The sequence below is a fragment of the Vanessa atalanta genome, chromosome 28 (genome assembly GCF_905147765.1).
Source record: "Vanessa atalanta chromosome 28, ilVanAtal1.2, whole genome shotgun sequence".
In the NCBI taxonomy this organism is placed as follows: Eukaryota; Metazoa; Arthropoda; class Insecta; order Lepidoptera; family Nymphalidae; genus Vanessa; species Vanessa atalanta.
In genome coordinates this window covers 5,646,934-5,666,877 of record NC_061898.1, presented here as the reverse complement: position 1 = coordinate 5,666,877, position 19,944 = coordinate 5,646,934, and the positions used below count along the sequence as shown (strand labels likewise).

Below are 19,944 nucleotides of genomic sequence, written 5' to 3'. Positions count from 1 at the left end.
CAAATGTATTACTTTGTATTTTTTAATCTATTATAAAGCTATTGGCTTTTTTTGTAAACTAACCTCAGGAACTAATAGGCCGAATTGTTTTTTTTTTTTTTAAATGAATCAGCCTGTTTGTTTAGGAAGGCAAAGTTACTACGGCATCATTAGATCTAACGAACTTAAGGCGAATAGACATTTTATATAGACATACTGTATAATACAAATTAACGTCACGTCCATATCATTAAATATGATTTATAATTACTTTTGAAAGCAAAGGTCGCACATTTTTGCGCCAAAAAAACATTTTTTTTAAATAAATTTCGCCTGTAATGTCTGAAACAGACAAAGAAATATGCGACCTAAAATTGTCTACATAAAGAGAAAACTACGTATAAGGAGAAAAATATATATAATACACTCTTGTCTATGGTTAAATCACTTGACGCCATAATACCTTATGACGTCATACCTCATTACGACATTTGCATTACATAACCTCAAAAATATCTTAGATTGCTTTGTAATATAATTAAATACTATTAAAACATATTATAATAAATAATTAAATATTTAGTATAAGTAAATTTAAGTACATATTTCTGTGATCAAACATTAACTTTTGGTGGTTTTATTTTTGCCGGGGAATAATTCTTCGAGTATCGTGAACGCGTCATCCCAGGGGACAACTTTAGCTTTAATTTGTGGGTTCGGGGACGACAGGGTCTTCTTGATCAAATCGTACATTGGGTAACCCTTTCTCGGGAAGACGATTGCCTGAAAATTTTTTTTATTAATATATTAGTTATAATTATACTAAACTTTGTGTTCAATAAAGTTAATAATTTAGGAAAACGTATTAATTAAAGTTAATTTTGTTAATGGAATAGTGTTGTACATGACATCGCTAAACTATTAGCAAATCGAATGGAATATTTAAATCTAAGGTTTGGTTAACACATCGTCTATTGGCTGTAGAATTTTTTGGACATTAGTGTACGATCATTCGTGTTGTATCGCTACTTACGTCAGCCGGCAAGTTCGTAGCAGGACAATAGTCGTTCCTCCCGTCTCCGCTGTAAACGTAACGCTGGTAGTCCCTCGAACTGCACCACTGAGCGAGTGCTATCGACTTGCACAGGTTGCTGGGACATCTCGGGCACGTCGTCTGCCGCATGCACGGCTCGATGTATAAACGGTCTTGCTTCCAGAACGCGCGATTTGTCACCACCGCTGTCACCGCTTCCTGTCAAGTGCCAGTCAAAAAATGACGATAATGCGAAAGAATCCATAACTTTATTAAACAGATCGTATGGTTTGCAGCGCTGCGAGTCCTGCAATTAATCAAACTCATTCAATTAATTTAATTTGAGTCTTCGTTCATATATGTCTTAGGTGGGCCCCTAAGTAGTGTTAGCGCAGGGCCCCCTAAATTTACGGTCCGGTCCTGGGTCTAGAGTTTAGACGCTACTCTAACATACCATAATTTTTAATTGTTATATTCATAGCATCTACTTTAATTAGTTTCCTAAAAATATATAAACTTTTTTAAACGTACAAGAAAATACTTCGCGGTTGTCAGTTAAGTAAGATAAACATACTTGGAAGTTCGCTGATCATACAAATCAATGACAAAGCCTTTGTCACCAAAGTTTTAGAGGCTTTATCTCGCAAAAATGGAGGAAGACACTCTTGAGCTTAAGCATCTAAGATAGATAGATTAATAAAGTTCATGCACGGAAAATCATTTTTGTTTACATTTTAAACGCCTTCATTTAGGATGTTCGTGTGTGCCAAAGCGATGCTATTTAAATCATTGACTCCTGATTGATTGATTGAATCCTTCTCAAAGGAAGAAGAGGTCTAAGCCCAACAGTTGGATATTTTTTACCATTAAATATCCGCATTGTAGCAGCGTAGTGGAATATGCTCCAAACCTTCTCCTCAAAGGGAGAGGAGGCCTTTATCCCAGCAGTGGGAAATTTAAAGGCTGTTAATGTTGTTGTTGTTATAATATTAAAATAAAACATTGATAAAAAAGCGTGGACTTAGTGTTTGATATTACTTCATATTTCAATTGTTGGAACAGAACTACTAAGTTTCTTGTCGAATCTTCTAGAATCTACATCCGATTCATAGTATTCCGTAAACCAATTTTCCTCAGAATTTCTCAATGGCATAACATAGAACATTGTAACTTATTTTTATTTTTCAGACTTTGATCCCTCGACCTCATGTTACCTAAGCTAGCCACTGGGCCAACACATTTACACATGTGATAAGACAGATCACGGAAGCTGTTAAATTGAGTTAGAACATTGCAAGGTTCAATACTGTGACGTCACTCCGCTAATTGATGTGTACTCATGAGATCTATTAAGGCTGGCTCACACTGCGCAGAAATCAAACGATCCAAATTAGAATTCCTTGTAACACATTCAAATTTCAATTAAAAAAAAAACTTTATTTAAACCTCGATAGAAATGCACTCTAATTTTAACGTATCAAGCTTAGCTCTACAAGAAATGAAACGACAATATTTACTAACTGAAAATTAAACACTGTTTTATACCCAAATAGCTAAAACTGACAGTTACGTTAGGGCTGTTTCGCACTGCTGTAAGCCACGTGTTTCAGGAGGGCAATTCTACTAGCAAATTGTCAGTATCGCTAGCCAATGGAAACCCAATCGCCATCGATACAGTTGCATTTCAGACGAAGTTTGATCGAATTACTTTGAATTAGCAGAATAATCCAAGTTACGTTACAGCTGAGTTTTCGTTTTGTGAGGAGTTGAAAGGAAACGAATCGTAACGTTAGCGGAATTCGTCCCCAGTTTTGTATTTATGTAGCAGTTGCAATCATGATATTGGTAGGCGGACGAACAAAACGGCTGGAAATGGTCATCACCGCCCATAGGCATTATCGCTCTGAGAAATATTAACCATTACTTGGGAACTAAGACATGTCTCTTGTGTCTGTAGTTCCACTGGCTCACTCAACCTTCAAACCCGATCACTTCAATACTGAGTACTGCTATTTGGCGGTTCAATATCTGATGAGTGGGTGGTACCAACCAAGGCGGGCTTGCACATAGCCCTACTACCAATTAAACGCACTTGCGACTTATTTCTTAATATAAATTGTTCTGACGTGTAGTGTGTATTTAAATTTAAACGAGTTGTTCGTTTTACAAAACACGACATAAAAATCACACGGGATTTTATTCGCTTTGCGTGCCAAGTGATATTTAGTACACTGAATATTAACAGCGACGTTGAAAAACGCGCGTTGTAATTTCGTCTGACTTTACACCAGTACACTCTCACCTGTAAACCATGAACTTTGAGCCAATGGTTAACGAAGACGCTATTGGCGTCAGTGAGCACGAGCACATCCCATCCCTCCTTGGCTAGGGTGCTGATCAGCTCAATGATGCCAGGGTTTGGTCGCATTGAGGCGATGCTGTCCAAGATATCCGACGGGTGGAGACCGGCGGAGTAAGCGTGTTCAAATACCTGGAAATTTTAAATTCATCAACATTCATGAACCGAGATATCAAGTCAAGCACCACTGAATTTTCATATGCTTAATTTGTGTTTATAATTCATCTCGTGCTCGGCGGTGAAGGAAAACATCGTGAGGAAACCTGCATGTGTCTAATTTCAACGAAATTCTGTCACATGTTTATTCAACCAACCCGCATTGGAGCAGCGTGGTGGAATATGCTCCAAACCTTCTCCTCAAAAAGGGAGAGGAGGCCTTAGCCCAGCAGTGGGAAATTTACAGGCTGCTAATGTATCTAAAATGTAAATGTATGTTCAATGATCGTAATTCGACTCTATTTCATTGAAACTAAGAATATAGGATTAATTGGAAAGATAGGAACCGCTGTCGTCAACATGTATCGTCGTTAACATGTATCTATGTTGTCTTTGGCAGTATAAACTTCATATACATATATATGTTAAATTTTATTAATATACTAGCTGTAATTCATGTCTATATACAAATATTTAGATTGAAGACGACAAGATAATTTCTTGTATTTTTCCGGTTAAAAGTTGAATTTCTCTACTATAGTATGTATTATACGTATAAACTTCTTGAACACTGTGTCTATTGATTGAAAATCGCATTAAAATCCGTTGCGTAGTAATATAAGTAACATAAGTAACTAAGTAAAGTACTAAGCGTACAGATGAGATAATGTCTTTGGAATACCTACATATTGCAACACTGCAACACATGCTTAAAAAGGGGCACAAAAAATCTCTTTAGGTATTAATATATAGATGGCATATTTATAAATAAACATTACATCACATACAAACATATAAGTTTGGGTGAGAATATAAAAATCACCGAATATAATCTGTCTTTGTTATTGGCAAAGTTTCAAAAACCTCGACATCCGCAGTGTAGTTCGACATTGACCTCGGAAGCTGCCCAAGTTTGTGGAACAAGCGCTGTGAGTTCAAGGATGTTTCAGAATAAATGCACCATTTCACGGAATATTTTTTCATTATTTGTTAAATGTTATCAACTTTATAATTCTGATAGAAAAAATCATTAACATTATATCGGTAACAGACATTTCGTTCAGGATTTTACGCGGGAAACATTTTGCATTAATTTCAAAGCAATACGAATCGGTTACAAAATAAAATATATTTTGTTTTAAAAACATACCTATATAATATTATTATTAATGTAACTGAGTAAATTACTATATTTAACAAGAAGAAAAAAATCAACATTGAAAATAAAGGAATTTACAATATTCCCTTATCCATACAGGTTAAAACAATAAAAAAAAGCGCGTTAATCTGAATTGAACCGCCATTTATATTTCTTTTTGAGCTTGGACAGCAAGGTCGACGCGACCAGTGCTTTGTTTCATTTTGATTTGTAAGCTTAACTATGAAGTAGTTTAATTCAATATACATGATTTCATAATTTGTTATATTCAGATAAATTTGTTATTACAAATATTTTTGATTGGTTCGCGGCATGTTATGCGGAGGAATTAGGACCGTGTTGTGAGGAAGGTCTTGAGTATGGACGTGGATGGATATAGAGAAAAAGGACAACCGAAGAAACGATGGATGGATTGTGTGAAAGACGATATATGTCTGGAAATAATACTTGTGAGACAGAAAAGTATGGAAGAAGAGATGCTGCGCCGACCCCAAATTAAATTGGGATAAGGGCAGGACGATGATGGGATGATCTAATTTTTGGACACATAGCACATCTAACTCACCATATAAATACAAAACTATAACGCAAACGTGTTAGCTGTATCGATAAATGTTAACAACAAACCGCGCGTTATCTAAATCTGATAAGAATAATTACGACACGATCAATCACTACCACCAGCTTTACGTAAGTGCATATCGTTGCACTGATATTTACTACGTGAAACGTAGATTGCGTGATCAAGCCCAGGCACTACTTAATTTCACATATATATATGTCGGAGAAACAGGATGCCGAACAGTTGGGTTCGGGGATTGATCCGACATTTGTAAGACTATGTGGGCGTGCAATGGAGATATTCATAAAATAAAACGTATTTAATATCGTCTAATCACTGTATTAATTGATTCAATAATCGTACACAACAATAATATCAAAGGATTACAATAATTAATCTCGATTAAGAGCAAATGGGTTTGCAAGCAACCGTCGCATTCGAGTCGCCTGTCAAAACATAACGACTCGCGTTGCCACGACACTTAAACACCATTCGGGGTGACCCGCTCTTATAAGTAAATCAGCCATCAAACATTATTGCCAACTACTCGATTCATTAATTATCCATATCAACAACCAAAGTAACCGCGTCCCGTTATATATAGTAATCAAAGACAATGAGATTTAGTCACAGACAATTTTATAACTTTTTACCAATTGTTATAATATTTACATAAACATAATACAGTATTCAAATTCCTATTGTTCTGAAGTACAAAGCTGTTTTTAATTCTTAATGTTTTAATAACATTTTCGGAATAAAACATTATCTCCTATTACAAAACAATATTCATTTATTTATATCAACAAGACAGACAGACAGAAAACTTTATTGTAATTTATCAAAGTATCAATAAGCATTCAAGTAGGCTAATAAAAGTACTTTTGAATCGTCTTACGAATTAAATATAATCTGCAGAAGAGGGCTATTCGTGCAATTTATAACCTGGGTCCAAAAGATTCGTTAAGAGGTAAATTTAAATAAATTAAAATAATGACTGTCGCTTCTCAATTTGTTTTTGATAATGTTTTGTATGTACGCAAAAACATAAATGATTTTCCCAGAAATTGTGACGTACATTCTATTAACACTAGGAACGAGAATAAACTTGTTACTCCAAGTATCCGATTACACAGGGTTAGTAACTCTTTTTTGGGGCAATGTATACGTTTTCACAACAGGATCACAGAAAAAGTTCAAAATTATTCAATTATAAAATTCAAAAGAATCATTAAAGAGCGTTTGTGTGCTAAAGGATATTACAACACTAATGACTTTTTAGTTGACTGCACACCTTGGGAATGAAATGATCGCCTCCAGGCTGTTTCAAATAACTAAAATATAATTATTATTGTACATGGAAAATGGAAAAAAAAAAATATGCCGCTGAGTTTCTTTCGCCGGTTCTTCTCAGGTCCGAGGTGCTAAATTCCGAACCGGTGGTAGATTTTTGACTATTAATAAGCAAGTGTAAACACTTCTATATTGAATAAAGATTTTTGACTTTGACTATAAAGCTACTACCGGTTATATTTTAGCTATAATAGCTAAAATAGTTCCTCATTGTTCATTTATCAGCAACGAGTAGAAGCCTACTATAAATTAATAAACAGTTGATTATATTTATACGTCTATACAGATAATCAAAGCTGAGAACGCTTCGAAAAAAATTGTATCCAACTGATGGCCAAAAGCACACGCACACTAGTAAAGCAGTGTGACGTTTGACGAGTGTCAAGCGTAGCCGACACGCACACCAAGATGATAAAGTTGGCTCGTTTTATTTCTCTTATTTTGTAGTGCACTCTATAGATGTGTAAATAAATAGCTGTGCCCGCGACTTCGTGCGCGTTTGAATTTAACAACAAAAGTTATTATTATAGCCTAAGTTACTCCTTATTACATCAGCTATCTGCCAGTGAAAGTCCCGTCAAAATCGGTCCAACGGTCCAGGGATTAGCCGGAACAAGACAGAAAGAATTGAAAAAAATATTAGTTTGGTATGGTATGTACCGTGTATACATACATATGCATTTAGGAAAAAGCGGTTATTTGAACATTACAAACAGACACTCTATTATTATTATATGTATAGATGAATCTTCGTCTATAGGTTTGAAATGAAACCAGTGTTTGCGTTGGTCGAAATTCGACTGAAGACATTGTTGAAGATTCATTGAAAACAAAAACGTTCTAGCCTATTTAGATTAAGGCAGCCAATCTAAAGGGAGACCAGCCAAGTACACAGCACATTTTATAGTTCACAAGTGTTTGCACAAACACAGATTCACTCTCGTCATAACAAATCAGACACGACCGGAAACAGTTTAGGTGCAGGACCAACGGCTTCACATGCTTTCCGAGCCAACGGAATGTACACACTCCCAATATCCAGACTCAAATCAAATCAAAATATACTAAATTCAAGTAAACATTTACAAGCACTTTTGAATCATTTAACAAACTATAATTTAATTCTAAACCCGCACCACTTAGATGTTCGTAAATTCACAACAGCGCGATTTTTAAGGCATATTCTGCCTCGCACAACCACTCTGTGGAACCAGCTTTCGCCGGCGGTTTTTCCGAACCGATACGACTACCGAGGAGAACCGGCAATAAGCTCGGTAGTTACTCTTTTATGTTATTGAGAAATTCTTTACTTTATTCTTATTATAGAAAAACCCAATTGGACACAGGACATCGGGACCTAGCCACTAGACTAAAGAGACCGTCGATAATTAATTTTATAGTGAAAAATAAAGCATTTGTAATTTCATTATTATGACAAAATTAAATCACGTTTTATAATAATTCTCATAATAATATGTAAAATAAATAGTTTCGATTGTAATAATTATATATAATGATGTGATATAATTAATTATGACGTACTATGACGTAACACCGTAGCGGAGGCTTAGGGCTACTCGCTAACACAATATTAAAATACAAGTGCAAAAAGCACGTGAACGACGTTAATTACGTAAAATAGCTCCGGCGAATTCATCACGCCCTCGTATCGGATTGACGTTGAAATGACGTAGACACACACAAACACTGGCGCTATAATGACTGAGGAATCAGCAGAGGAAGTCATCATCGGACGTCACACACATAAGTAGTAATGGATATAGATAGTTAGATGTTGAAAACGAGTAACTACTGAGTTTCTTGCCGGTTCTTCTCGGTAGAATCTACATTCCCATCCGGCGGTAGCTATACTTTAAATAGTTTGTTAAATGACGATTTAAAAGTGCTTGTGAAAGCCTACTTGAATAAAGTGTATTTTGATTTTGATTGATTTTAAATTTTGAGTTATCTATGTTACTGTAAAAGCTCGAACTACGGTAAATCCTAAGATTTTCCAACAAAACCTAAGATTTACCGATTACGAATGGTGAATGTCCAAAAAATTTGGGATTCGAACTTTTACCATCATTCACTTGGTAAATCTTAGGATTTACATGTTAGGTTAGGTTAGGTTGGAAAGTCGTCCGTTTACAATAAATACTTACATTTACCAACTCTTGTCGGTAAATCTTAGGTTTTACTGGAAAATCTTAAGATTTACCTTAGTGCGAGCTTTTACAGTAACATATACACATATATTTACATCGAACGTATATCTATACTAATATTATAAATGCGAAAGTAACTCTGTCCATCTGTTGCTCTTTCACGGACAAATCACTGAACCGAATTTGATGAAATTTGATATTCAGCACGTTTGAACTCCAATGAAGGATATAGGCTTAATTGTAACCTAACAGCTGATGACCGACACCTAAATCTCGAGAGGAGCCACGGGCTAAAACCAGTATAGCATATACGTATTTCAATCTAAAGAGAAGTAAAAATAAACAAATCATAGATTTACATAGTCCATGCAATTTGCTAATAGCTAAGCTATATTGTACACTACAAACAGTTATCGATGAATACATCGTTATTTATAATAAAACATTATTCCACATAACTATTTATATCCCCTTTAATTTTACTTATATCCAATAACAGCTACGACGAATCCATAATTAAAATTATATAGTTAATGCCTACTGCATGAATACCTTGAAGCGTCAATACATTAAATAAAAAAAAAGCGCGATCGCCTGTCAATGAGGCTTGGGATTACTTTTTGGCGCGAATTTTGCTAGTTCGGAGTCATACAAAACATGCTGTTTTAATTGTGGTAGGCGAGCTAAACTACTCAAGCCAGTCAGTTCTCAACATCAGTTGAGAGCCCACTTCAGGGCTCAGAATACGCGCGGCCTAAGGGTGCCTCCTGTGAGGCCGGACCTCGGCTTAGGACGCCGTCGTCGACGGGAGGGAGGAAAGAATGCAAAGAATGGTAAGAATGAGGGACCTCGACCCCACCGGCGGAGTCAGTGTGTGTTGTCTGTGTTGCCTATCGAGATAGTTTTGTCGGCAGTGAGTCTTTGGGATCGTATAAGACGTGTTTAGGACGCCGACGGATCGGATAGAAATTCTAGCTCCCAAGATATCACGTCAATTCAATGACAAATGTTGGTTTTTTGTCTTTATTCCTCTTGTGGTTGGAACAAGCTAGGTATATAATAATCCCTAAATACCAAAATAGGCATGTACGAGTAACATGCACTTTTATATTTAAAACTCCCATGAAAATATAGTAACGTATAAAATAAAAAATAAAAAAGTATGTGAACAAAGAAATGAGAAGAAAAACGAATGGTCGTAATTCCAATTAAAACGGTAATTAATATTATAAGCGGAAAATTCTTAGTCATATCATGGCGTAAGAAATAACTGTAGGTACCTATATTACAAACAATATCTCTCAAAATTCCCATGACTGTTTCCAACAATAATTAATTTGTTTAATAATCAGTAATGGAAAATTTTGCATACCGTCAAGATGAGCATACGGGGCTCCATCTCTGGGGCCCCCACAAGACAGGGGCCTATACGATAGATTAAAAAAAAACATTATTTCGACGAGTTAACAGCTTCATACTTATGTAAAATTTAATACAAGTTTAATTATATCTATCTACAAAATTGTTGACTGAGATTAATTGTTCAATTTACTTCGAATATAGTTAACGACCCCCACTCTTGTCGCCCCAATGCCGTCCATAGTGTAAATCCGACCGTGAAGATGAGAAAACGAAACACGTGCCCAGACAAGGATTCGAAACATCCGCAGCTAATAATAATAGAAAAAGTTTCCGAAAGAAGTAAATTTTAGAAGAAAGACTTGGCTACGCAAACAGGGAGTGGACTCGAATCGCATGTGACCGACCTGTTCTCGCAAAGAATAGGGAGGAACATACGAAACTGACTGACAACCTTCGCTAGTTCAAGACATCACACAGCTGTTCAACAATGCTGATCGGTGATCCACTGTGAGTTCATAGGAGGGATGTTATGGAGCTCCGCAACCGTAACCAAAACCAATAAAAAAACTGTTTATTATAAATTTATTAGAACACGATGTTATATTAAAGGGAGTAGCTAATTGATTATACCTCGTAGTTTGTAGTTATCCTTTTCACAAATTCTAATTAATCCAATATTTGTAACTTAAAATATCCGAAACCGGTAAAAAATATGAGCCGAGATGGCCCAGTGGCTAGAACGCGTGCATCTTAACCGATGATTTCGGGTTCAAATCCAGGCAGACACAACTGAAATTTCATGTGCTTAATTTATGTTTATAATTCATCTCGTACTCGGCGGTGAAGGAAAACATCGTGAGGAAACCTGCATGTGTCTAATTTCAACGAAATTCTGCCACATGTGTATTCCGCCAACCCGCATTGGAGCAGCGTGGTGGAATATGCTCCAAACCTTCTCCTCAAAGGGAGAGGAGGCCTTTATCCCAGCAGTGGGACATTTATGGGCTGCTAATGCTAAAAAAAAATGGTAAAATATTATTTATATTTGCATGCATATTCAGAGTTACATATCCATAACAAATCTGGATTATAGATTTACAATGTTCTCACCACTGCTTATGTAGTTAGATGTATGATTCAAAGGTGTACATAGTTATGAAAGGACAGGTAAAAAAAAAAAGGTGCTCACATTCAACTTCCAGATATTTAACTAACTCTGAACTATCAATTTCTTGATATAAAAACCCAATAACTATTTATTAGTCCTGTAGAAACACAGAACGTAGAACCTTGGATCTGTGGCCTTATACGCTAGTCACAAGACAATTTTTTTTTTTTTCAAAATACCGTTTTCATGGTACATTGATGCTTTAATATAAAAAAGCTGAAAAGGATTATATAATAATTTTTATAACGAGTAATATGTATATTATAAGCTTTGTTATACACATTTTAAGTTGGTCTTAGATTCATTTTATCAAAGTTAGCTAGATTTTTAACCTCTGCATTACTTATATTTATTTTAGGGCACAATTACCATTGCTTAATAAATCTCTATTTTTATTTATTCTTTCCGTTTTGTTTTTATTGTTTTAGATTAAGTAGAGAGATTATTTTTTAAAAAATGACAGGTTTTTTTTCTTTCTTTTTTATAATTGTGTCCATGTCCTAAATAACCTTTTTTTTTCTTTATTCTGTTAGCAATTTCCACTACTAAGTAAACACACTTGTTATGTAAAGGTAAAAGATAAATTACACTTTAAATTAATTATAAAGATTTTTTTGTATCAAAGTTATTACTAAAATAAATGCATATTTTGCATTAGCTATTACTGGCAGTTCTAGGGGAGATCAAAGAGTTAGTTATATTTAAGTTTGATATTATTAATGTTCCATTGTATTACATAATTACAATTAAAAGTTTTTTTTTTCTCTAATTAGTAGCAGTCCTTTTATTGTAAGTAAAATTAACTTTAGATATCCAAAAGTGAAAATATATAGCACAGTCCACAGACTAATTACAATACATAATTTATGTTTTATAAATGGATGATAATGTAATAAAAAAAAAAAAACATTTTTTTGAAATGCACATAAAGAACTACATATAATTTAAAAAATAAACATTCTTAATTTAAAAATAATTTATTTCAATTTCACATTATGATTGTTTATCCTGATATATATGTAATTAATCTCCATGTTTTATGATATGTATGAATTAATTTTATGTGAAATCTTGATTGGTTTATGAACAAATTAATTAAAATTTTAATGCACGTAATATTTATAGTTTGTTTTTTAAAATAGGAATAGAATTGTTTATACAAATTTTATAAAACTATTTATTATAGGAGTTTTTTTTATTATTAATTTATGAAATATAATCTATATGTATGTCTAGGTGTAATGCTTTTTAACTCATAAAAATGTTTTCATTACTCTGTATAATTCTTATAAACTTTTTTTTAATGGGAAATTACTTTGAATGATTGCATTTTGAAACAATAAAAATAATTTCTTACATCACTCATATAAGGCGTCCAGTCATGATTACCGGCTTCCCACTCAGGTGGCGGTTTTTTTTCGCGTAACCTATTTATAATTGTCGCGTCCGAATCATCGTCAACTATTGTACGGTCAAAATCAAATACTGCTAAATTTGCCATATTTTAAAACACGCGCACTCACTTTCGCGTTTGCGAACCTACTGCGGGAACAGACTGCAGAGCGCGATATGTTATCACCTTATGATTCTGCGAATCGTGACAACTTGACAGTCAGACAGATTCGAGCTTTCGCGAAAATTAGGAATGTGACGCGATGGTTTTGGCATGGCTAATTTTTTTTATAGTTTTTCCGCAAAATTTCAAGTCTTTACATTCTGACGTTCCCATTTTGCTTTGACAATTGACGTTCAATGTCACTGCGAAACTCGACTTTAAATTTCTAAAAATTGTTCGATAATCGATTTCATATGTGCTATTTTTGTTTATATAAAATACTGTAAAAATAATTGCAATTTTCTTTTTCCAATTTTTAAAAATATTTTTACTTCAGTTTACATTGTTACATATTAAGACATGTAATTATGCAAAATCTGGGTTGTTTTTTTTAAATAATTTACCTTTTTTATATTACTATAATATAACAAAATACATCGTTATTTATATTTCTTAATACAATTTTTCCTTAAATATGCTTGCTTGTTTCATAAAAACGTGATCGTTTACTATGTTATTTAATAAACTAACTTATCTTATTAAATAGTTGATTCGAATAGTTGTACTCTTTCTATTGCGTTATCAATTGCCATTTGCCTCATACATGGAACATTTAAAAAAAAGTAAATGACAGATAAGGAATTCCGACATAACCTCTTACGTTAAATTTTGTAAATTTGTTCGAAAATTAAGATTATTTCATAAAATGGCATCGCTAAAAGTGTTTTCGGTGGGCAGACTAGCCAAATATGTGACCGATTCTTCTATGAGGACCTTAAAAACAAATATCTACAGGTAATCGTTGCGCAACTTAATCCAACCTTAAAATCGTAATTTAAACTTATAAATTTTGAAAGTTATTACATTGATGTATATTTTGTAGGCAATTATAAATAACAGGTTACTTTCTTTTTTTATATCAGACATTTTTTGCGTCTGTAACTAATAACAAAATTTCATCATCAATTATAAAATTCGTTTAAAAACTTTAAATAAGTATGTCCCTAATATAAATTCGTAGCGCAAGTTGTCCATCCACGAATTTCTGTACAAAACCCAAATCTTTTATAATATTTAAAAAAACTATTCGAATTGACATACATTTATTTAATAATTATAGGTTAAATTCATTGAACCTAACTTCAGAACTGTTTTAAGCATAAGAAAAAAAATTATATCCACATTCTTGTTTTTAAAAAAAAATATTTTAATTAATTTCAGAACAACAGTATGCAGATATAGCACAGAAGAGAAAACAGCTGAATCAGATACAAGTGACAAAAATCTGCCCTCCTCCATCGAGGAATGTCACAAACAGATTGAAACATTAACTTCAGAAGTCAGCACGCTCAAAAATAATCTTAAAGATTATGAAGTATGTTTATTTCCCTTTGATTTTGGTATTGTGTTATATAAAATATTAATACTAAACTTTTAATAAAAAATTATAGGTATAAAAGTTTTACGCATATTGGAATATTTTGCTAAAACATATTAAAACTTTTTTATATATAACAGTTTATACAGTTCTTTAATGTTTAATACAACACAATATCTATACCGCCTAAGTAACTTATTATAATCCACAAAGTAGTATTTTTCGATTTTTAACACAAGTATCGGATATATTTTAATGTAAATTTTATTTGTTTAATGAATAATTTTATTATGTATAATAACTTACATGAGAGTTAAGTAAGGAGTAAAGTTTATATAGTTATACAAGACTTAAGTGTATAATAATTTAAGATGAAACATAGAACTAAAACTACTGGATGATAATTTATATAATTTAATTTATTATCAGATAACTTGTATGACTTAAGACTATCATTAGATTTTTTTAATAAATATACAATAAATATTGGACAACATCACATACATTACTCTGATCCTAAAGTAAGTAGCTAAAGCACATGTGTTAGGGAAAATCAGAAGTAACTATGGTAACACAAACACCCAAACCCAAGACAAAATAGCAAAGTAATGAACTTTTTCTACATCAACTCGGCCAGGAATCAAACCCTACTCAACCATAGAGGTTGTCAAATCATTAGATTGATAGTGCAGTAATCAATACTAATATTACAAATGCGAAAGTAATTCTGTCTGTAGCTCTTACTTAGTCAAACTACTGAAACAAAATTTGATAAAATTTAACGAGTAACCCCTAAAACGCGAGTTAAGCCTCGGGTGGCAAATAGTATTATATATGACTAATTTCTGTCCGAACCATCACTAGTGCGTGTGGTAAGGGATTAGCAGGTGTTAGATACTCTTCCACTTTTTTGAACCCTCGTAACTCTCTATGGTTTAGTACTTAAGACATATTGCTTCGCAAATAAACTCACTTTTACATTTAAAATATTAGTAGTGATAAATTTTCTAATGTAATTTAAAAATGTTTACAGGATAAATATAAAAGAGCCTTAGCCGACGGTGAAAATGTTCGAAGACGGATGTTGAAACAAGTTGAGGATGCAAAATCATTCGCTATACAGAGCTTCTGCAAAGATTTGTTAGACGTAAGTGTAGTGTAGTATGTAAGTTTTGAATATACCGTTGATATGAAATAGTTATATGAGGACTATGAGGCAATAACTTGACTGACATAGTGTTATATCTATTTACATATACATAATATACTTTTTAAACAGCCTAATTCGACTGATTCATGCATTATATGCTTAACAATGAAAGGCATTTTAGATAAACTAATTTTGTACAAATGTAAATAAACATATATACTTTATATGTTCAGATATTCTACGGTGAAACAGTATTGTTGTGTTCTGAGGGAGAGGTGAGTGAACTAGTGCAACATTCACAAGAGACACAACAAGGTTGACGGTGCAATGGTGTGATTTAAACAATGGTTAATGTTTGTAACAGTACCAATAGGCAACGGTGACCACTTTCCATTATGTGGTCCATTAGCCAATCTGTCTATCAAACAGCAGTAATACATGTGTACAATTTTAATTCATAAAGTTAAAATAAAAAAAAGACACTGATATACAGCAGTCTAAATCCTTGTCAATCTTTAAGCATTGTTTGAAAAACTGTTATCTATCCTTATCTAAATAATGTATGCAAGTATGTATGTATGTAATATGTAGTTTATAATTATTTATATATATATATTGATAGTCTATAATTATATAATATATACCATGATGTAGCTATGTGTAGTTTATTATTATACATTAGTATAAATATTTTTATATTATATTTTTATCTCGTCTCTCTATATTATATTTCTGCACTTACCTGTTTTCGTTGTAAGCTTCTATCACCAAAGGTTGTCTGTTCGAGATCGCTATAAGCGATAAGACCGCCTTTGCGCACCATTAATTTTGTATTGTTGTGTTCCTGTGTTGTGCAATAAAGTATTTTAAATAAATAAAAAATAAAATTGTTTCTCATATGTCGACCTGATGTTTCAACCAGGTGGCGGACACGCTGTCGGCGGCGGCGGAGAGCGTGCCCGAGGGCGTGGAGGGGGAGGGCGCGCCGGCCGCGCTGCGCTCGCTGCGCGACGGCCTGCGCCTCACGCGCGCGCAGCTCACGCAGGTACCACTAGTACCGACGACATCCGCTACTACGACTACTTTCTCTTTTAACTGATGATATATTTGCGACTGATTTTATAAACATAAAGGACTTTTTTTTTTAAATTAATACTCAAAGGTATAAAACCTTGCTCACATATACATAGTAACTAGCTGACATAGCAACATTGATTAAAATCAAAATATACTTTATTCGAGTAGGCTTTTATAAGCACTTTTGAATCATCATTTAACAAACTATATTAAGTAAAGCTACCACCGGTTCGAATGTAGATTCTACCGAGAAGAACCGGCAAGAAACTCAGTAGTTACTCTTTTTCAACATCTAAAAATACAGTCGTGTTAGTTAAATACAATACATTTTTTAATTTAATTACATTTTTGCTCCAGGTGTTCAGCAGACATGGACTGGTAGCCGTGTCGCCGTTACGAGAGAAGTTCGACCCCAACCTACATGAAGCGTTATTCCAACAGGTAACTTTCATTATTAACCAAATTTAAATGCTCAAATTAAGTAATTTGAAATCAAAATCACATGAAAAAATTAATGACTGTAGATCCTGAGCAACGATATGACAGCCCTTTGGCTCTTGGTTTTGAAGATATAGGAGATCTCGGAGCATATAAAGTCCTTTGTGTGTGTCATATTCTACTGTGACATGGTTGGAATAGACAAGAATGGATACAAAAACTCACATTGAATTTTTGGAAAATCATAATTATTATTTTTATGAAATTAATTTATAAAATTACAGATGGTTTTATTCTTAATACTGTTTTAATGATAAATATATCATTTGTAGGAGGTTGAAGGTGCTGAGCCGGGTACAGTGGTTGCAGTCAGCAAAGTTGGTTACAAGTTGCACGAGAGGTGCGTCAGACCGGCGCTCGTGGGCGTCGCGAAGGGATCCTCCTAGTGTGAAACGAGCCTTTGGACTGTGCGATTGTTGAATAGAAATAAATGTTGACAGGACTTGTTTTAATTTTATTTTTATTCGAAGCAAATAAGTACCAAGATGTACCAGATGCACTATATTGGCCTCAAAAGCGATGGACAAATGGGGGGGCTGTCATTGTAATTAGTAATATCTTAAATACAACACTAGAATGTACCAAATTAAAACGACAAATGTCGTGTTTATGTTGTGGTAGATTTTAAGTCAATATATCTGTATGTATATTCTTTTTGAACGAAGATTCAACTTCCATATGTTATTATGAAATATTTTGGCGCGCATTTGAACAATTTTTTTTTCGTTCCGTACAAATTTTAAATTAAACGTGCATTTTTTTACTTTAAAATAAGCTATGTATTATACAAATATATATTTAAATAATCTCCGTGAGATTCTCGTGTAGTTTTACCATTTTTAAAAAATTTAATTAATTTTTTATTTATTATCTGTTATTAAAGAATTTTGGCGCGAAAACGAAAAAAAACACTCGAAGGTGCAAAACCAAATTTAAAATTTATATATACTTGAGCGATTTTCAATTTAATAATGGGAAATGGGAATAATTATAAAACTTCACAAGTTTATTTATGAATGGTTCTATTCTTTATAAATATTTAATTACATAATAATTTAGTTTGTTTTATTCCAAAATCTTAGTATGTAGCGTGTAGTTTAGTAGTTATTTAGTATGTCTGTTGTTTTGTGCGTGAGTGTATGTTATAGAAATAAAATTCATTTTTGTTACCAAATTCGTTTTATTCAATGCAGAAGAAAACAAACAAGACACGCGTCAAATTGATATGACGGCAGAGCTATGTCGGGTACCGTTTTGTTACCCGTGTATTGAAATAAAAAAAAAACATTAATAAAGAAATTATATCACTTAAAACAAGATTCTATTGATGATAAAAAAGCGTAAAGCATTCATTTTATCGATCGAAAATTATATCTACAGTGTTTTGCCGTTTCTTATCAGTGGAATGTAATATTATGATTTACAAATTTAATACAATTGTTTAAATAGTACGTGACTGTTTAAAATTGTTAAAAGAGCCTACTTGAATGAAGTATAATATAAAGGACGAGCAAATAGGCCACTCTATGGTAAGTGGTCACCACATAACATACATAAGAAATCTTAACCATTTCTGACATCACCAATACGCCACCAACCTTGAGAACTAAGATGTTATGTCCCTTGTGCCTGTTACACTGGCTCACACCCTTCAAGTCGGAACACAACAATACTGAGTACTGTTGTTTCGCGGAAGAATATCTTATTGGGTGGTACCTACCTACGGGCTTACACAAAGCCTAAGGAGTTATATTTTATTAACTTACGTATTGTTGTGTTCCTGTTTGAATGGTGACAGGTGACAGGTGTAACATCAGGCATAAGTTACAACTTCATTCCTATGGATAATTATGTATGTACTAACTCTCAATGGTGCAATACATTAGTGCCAAGTGTGCCTATTTTAAATTTAAATTTAAAATAATATCCATTCTTTTAATTTCATTAATACTAAAAGAATTAACGAATATTTTTTTTTTGTAATCTGTGTTCAGATATGAATACACAGTTGTTATGTTTTATGTTGATTTAAATCACATATTTAATTACTTACTTATTATTTATTACAAACTGAAGTGTAAACAGGAATCAGCCAACTAAAAGTGGTTCAGTACATAAGTGGTTTTAGTGGTTCACGGACTTTCCATCGATAGAGGTTTCGAGAGTTAGACTCTATCTCCAAATTTGATGTCCAGGCTGATCTCCCCTTTTTTCGAGACCCTATCGGTGCGGACACCGCTTCAGTAGTACATTTGTCGACAATTGGAGACGAGGACTTCTCTATGGGTTTAGTTTTAGTGTCGTTTTATAGAAGCACAGTAGAGGGATAAATTAATGGCACTTAATTTATCCAAACATTATAGAGGTTAAATTTGTTTGTATGTACGAACTAATCTCCTAAACGAATAACCCAAATGTAAAAATGTTTTCAAGTTACTGGTAAAGCTAAATTATTCCTAAGTGCTATATTAATTATATTTTTGCCATATCATAAACTTTATTAATTAATAAATTGCACCCGTGCGAAGCCGGGGCGGGTCGCAAGACAATATTAATGAAACTACATCTGAACATTTAGCACAAATAAAATCTAAATCAAATTAATTTTATATTAAAATTTAACAAAAAAATAACTAACTTCCAAGGGAAGTAACAAACACAAACTAACCGATAACCTCCTCCTTTCGAAGTCGGTTAAAAGTAGTTTTTATTTTATTTTTGCGTTCGTGTGCACTTGGCACATGCGTGTGCGTGCATACACGATAGTGTACACTCTCGCACGCAAAATATAAAACACCATCGTTTTAACGGTTTATTAAATAAAAAACGTAAATATCTTACACATAGCTTTATTTCACGTACACATCACTATCACGCAAGTCCTTATTTTGCTCGTACCCTAACTGCGACAGACTTGGGGTTCCACGATACGACCTATTATAAAAAAAAATCTAGTTTCACTAGCGATCTAGTTCCTTTATTTCATC

At 33.4% G+C, this 19,944-nt stretch overlaps 2 protein-coding genes across 2 annotated transcripts; one reads left to right on the top strand and one right to left on the bottom strand.

Moving 5' to 3' along the window:
• Positions 1-296: 296 nt before the first annotated feature.
• Positions 297-12,996, bottom strand: LOC125074671 (pyridoxal phosphate phosphatase PHOSPHO2-like). The gene is made up of 4 exons (XM_047686047.1): positions 12,657-12,996; positions 3,315-3,503; positions 1,013-1,231; positions 297-762 (listed from the first exon to the last, which is right to left on the bottom strand). Exons 1-4 carry the CDS (start codon positions 12,798-12,800, stop codon positions 601-603), a joined length of 714 nt encoding a protein of 237 aa, XP_047542003.1. The 5' UTR covers positions 12,801-12,996; the 3' UTR covers positions 297-600.
• Positions 12,997-13,459: 463 nt separating this feature from the next.
• LOC125074724 (grpE protein homolog, mitochondrial) lies at positions 13,460-17,908 on the top strand. The gene is made up of 6 exons (XM_047686138.1): positions 13,460-13,649; positions 14,076-14,229; positions 15,266-15,379; positions 16,305-16,427; positions 16,817-16,900; positions 17,230-17,908. Exons 1-6 carry the CDS (start codon positions 13,561-13,563, stop codon positions 17,341-17,343), a joined length of 678 nt encoding a protein of 225 aa, XP_047542094.1. The 5' UTR covers positions 13,460-13,560; the 3' UTR covers positions 17,344-17,908.
• Positions 17,909-19,944: the final 2,036 nt, after the last annotated feature.

Coding starts and splice junctions, on each gene's coding strand:
- LOC125074671 (XM_047686047.1), bottom strand. CDS start 12,800: ATGGCAAATTTAGCAGTATTTGATTTTGACCGTACAATAGTTGACGAT. Junction 3,504..12,656: donor GGACGCCTTATATGAGTGAT/GTAAGAAATTAT, acceptor TAAAATTTCCAG/GTATTTGAACACGCTTACTC. Junction 763..1,012: donor CTACGAACTTGCCGGCTGAC/GTAAGTAGCGAT, acceptor AAAAATTTTCAG/GCAATCGTCTTCCCGAGAAA.
- LOC125074724 (XM_047686138.1), top strand. CDS start 13,561: ATGGCATCGCTAAAAGTGTTTTCGGTGGGCAGACTAGCCAAATATGTG. Junction 14,230..15,265: donor ATAATCTTAAAGATTATGAA/GTATGTTTATTT, acceptor AAATGTTTACAG/GATAAATATAAAAGAGCCTT. Junction 15,380..16,304: donor TCTGCAAAGATTTGTTAGAC/GTAAGTGTAGTG, acceptor TGTTTCAACCAG/GTGGCGGACACGCTGTCGGC.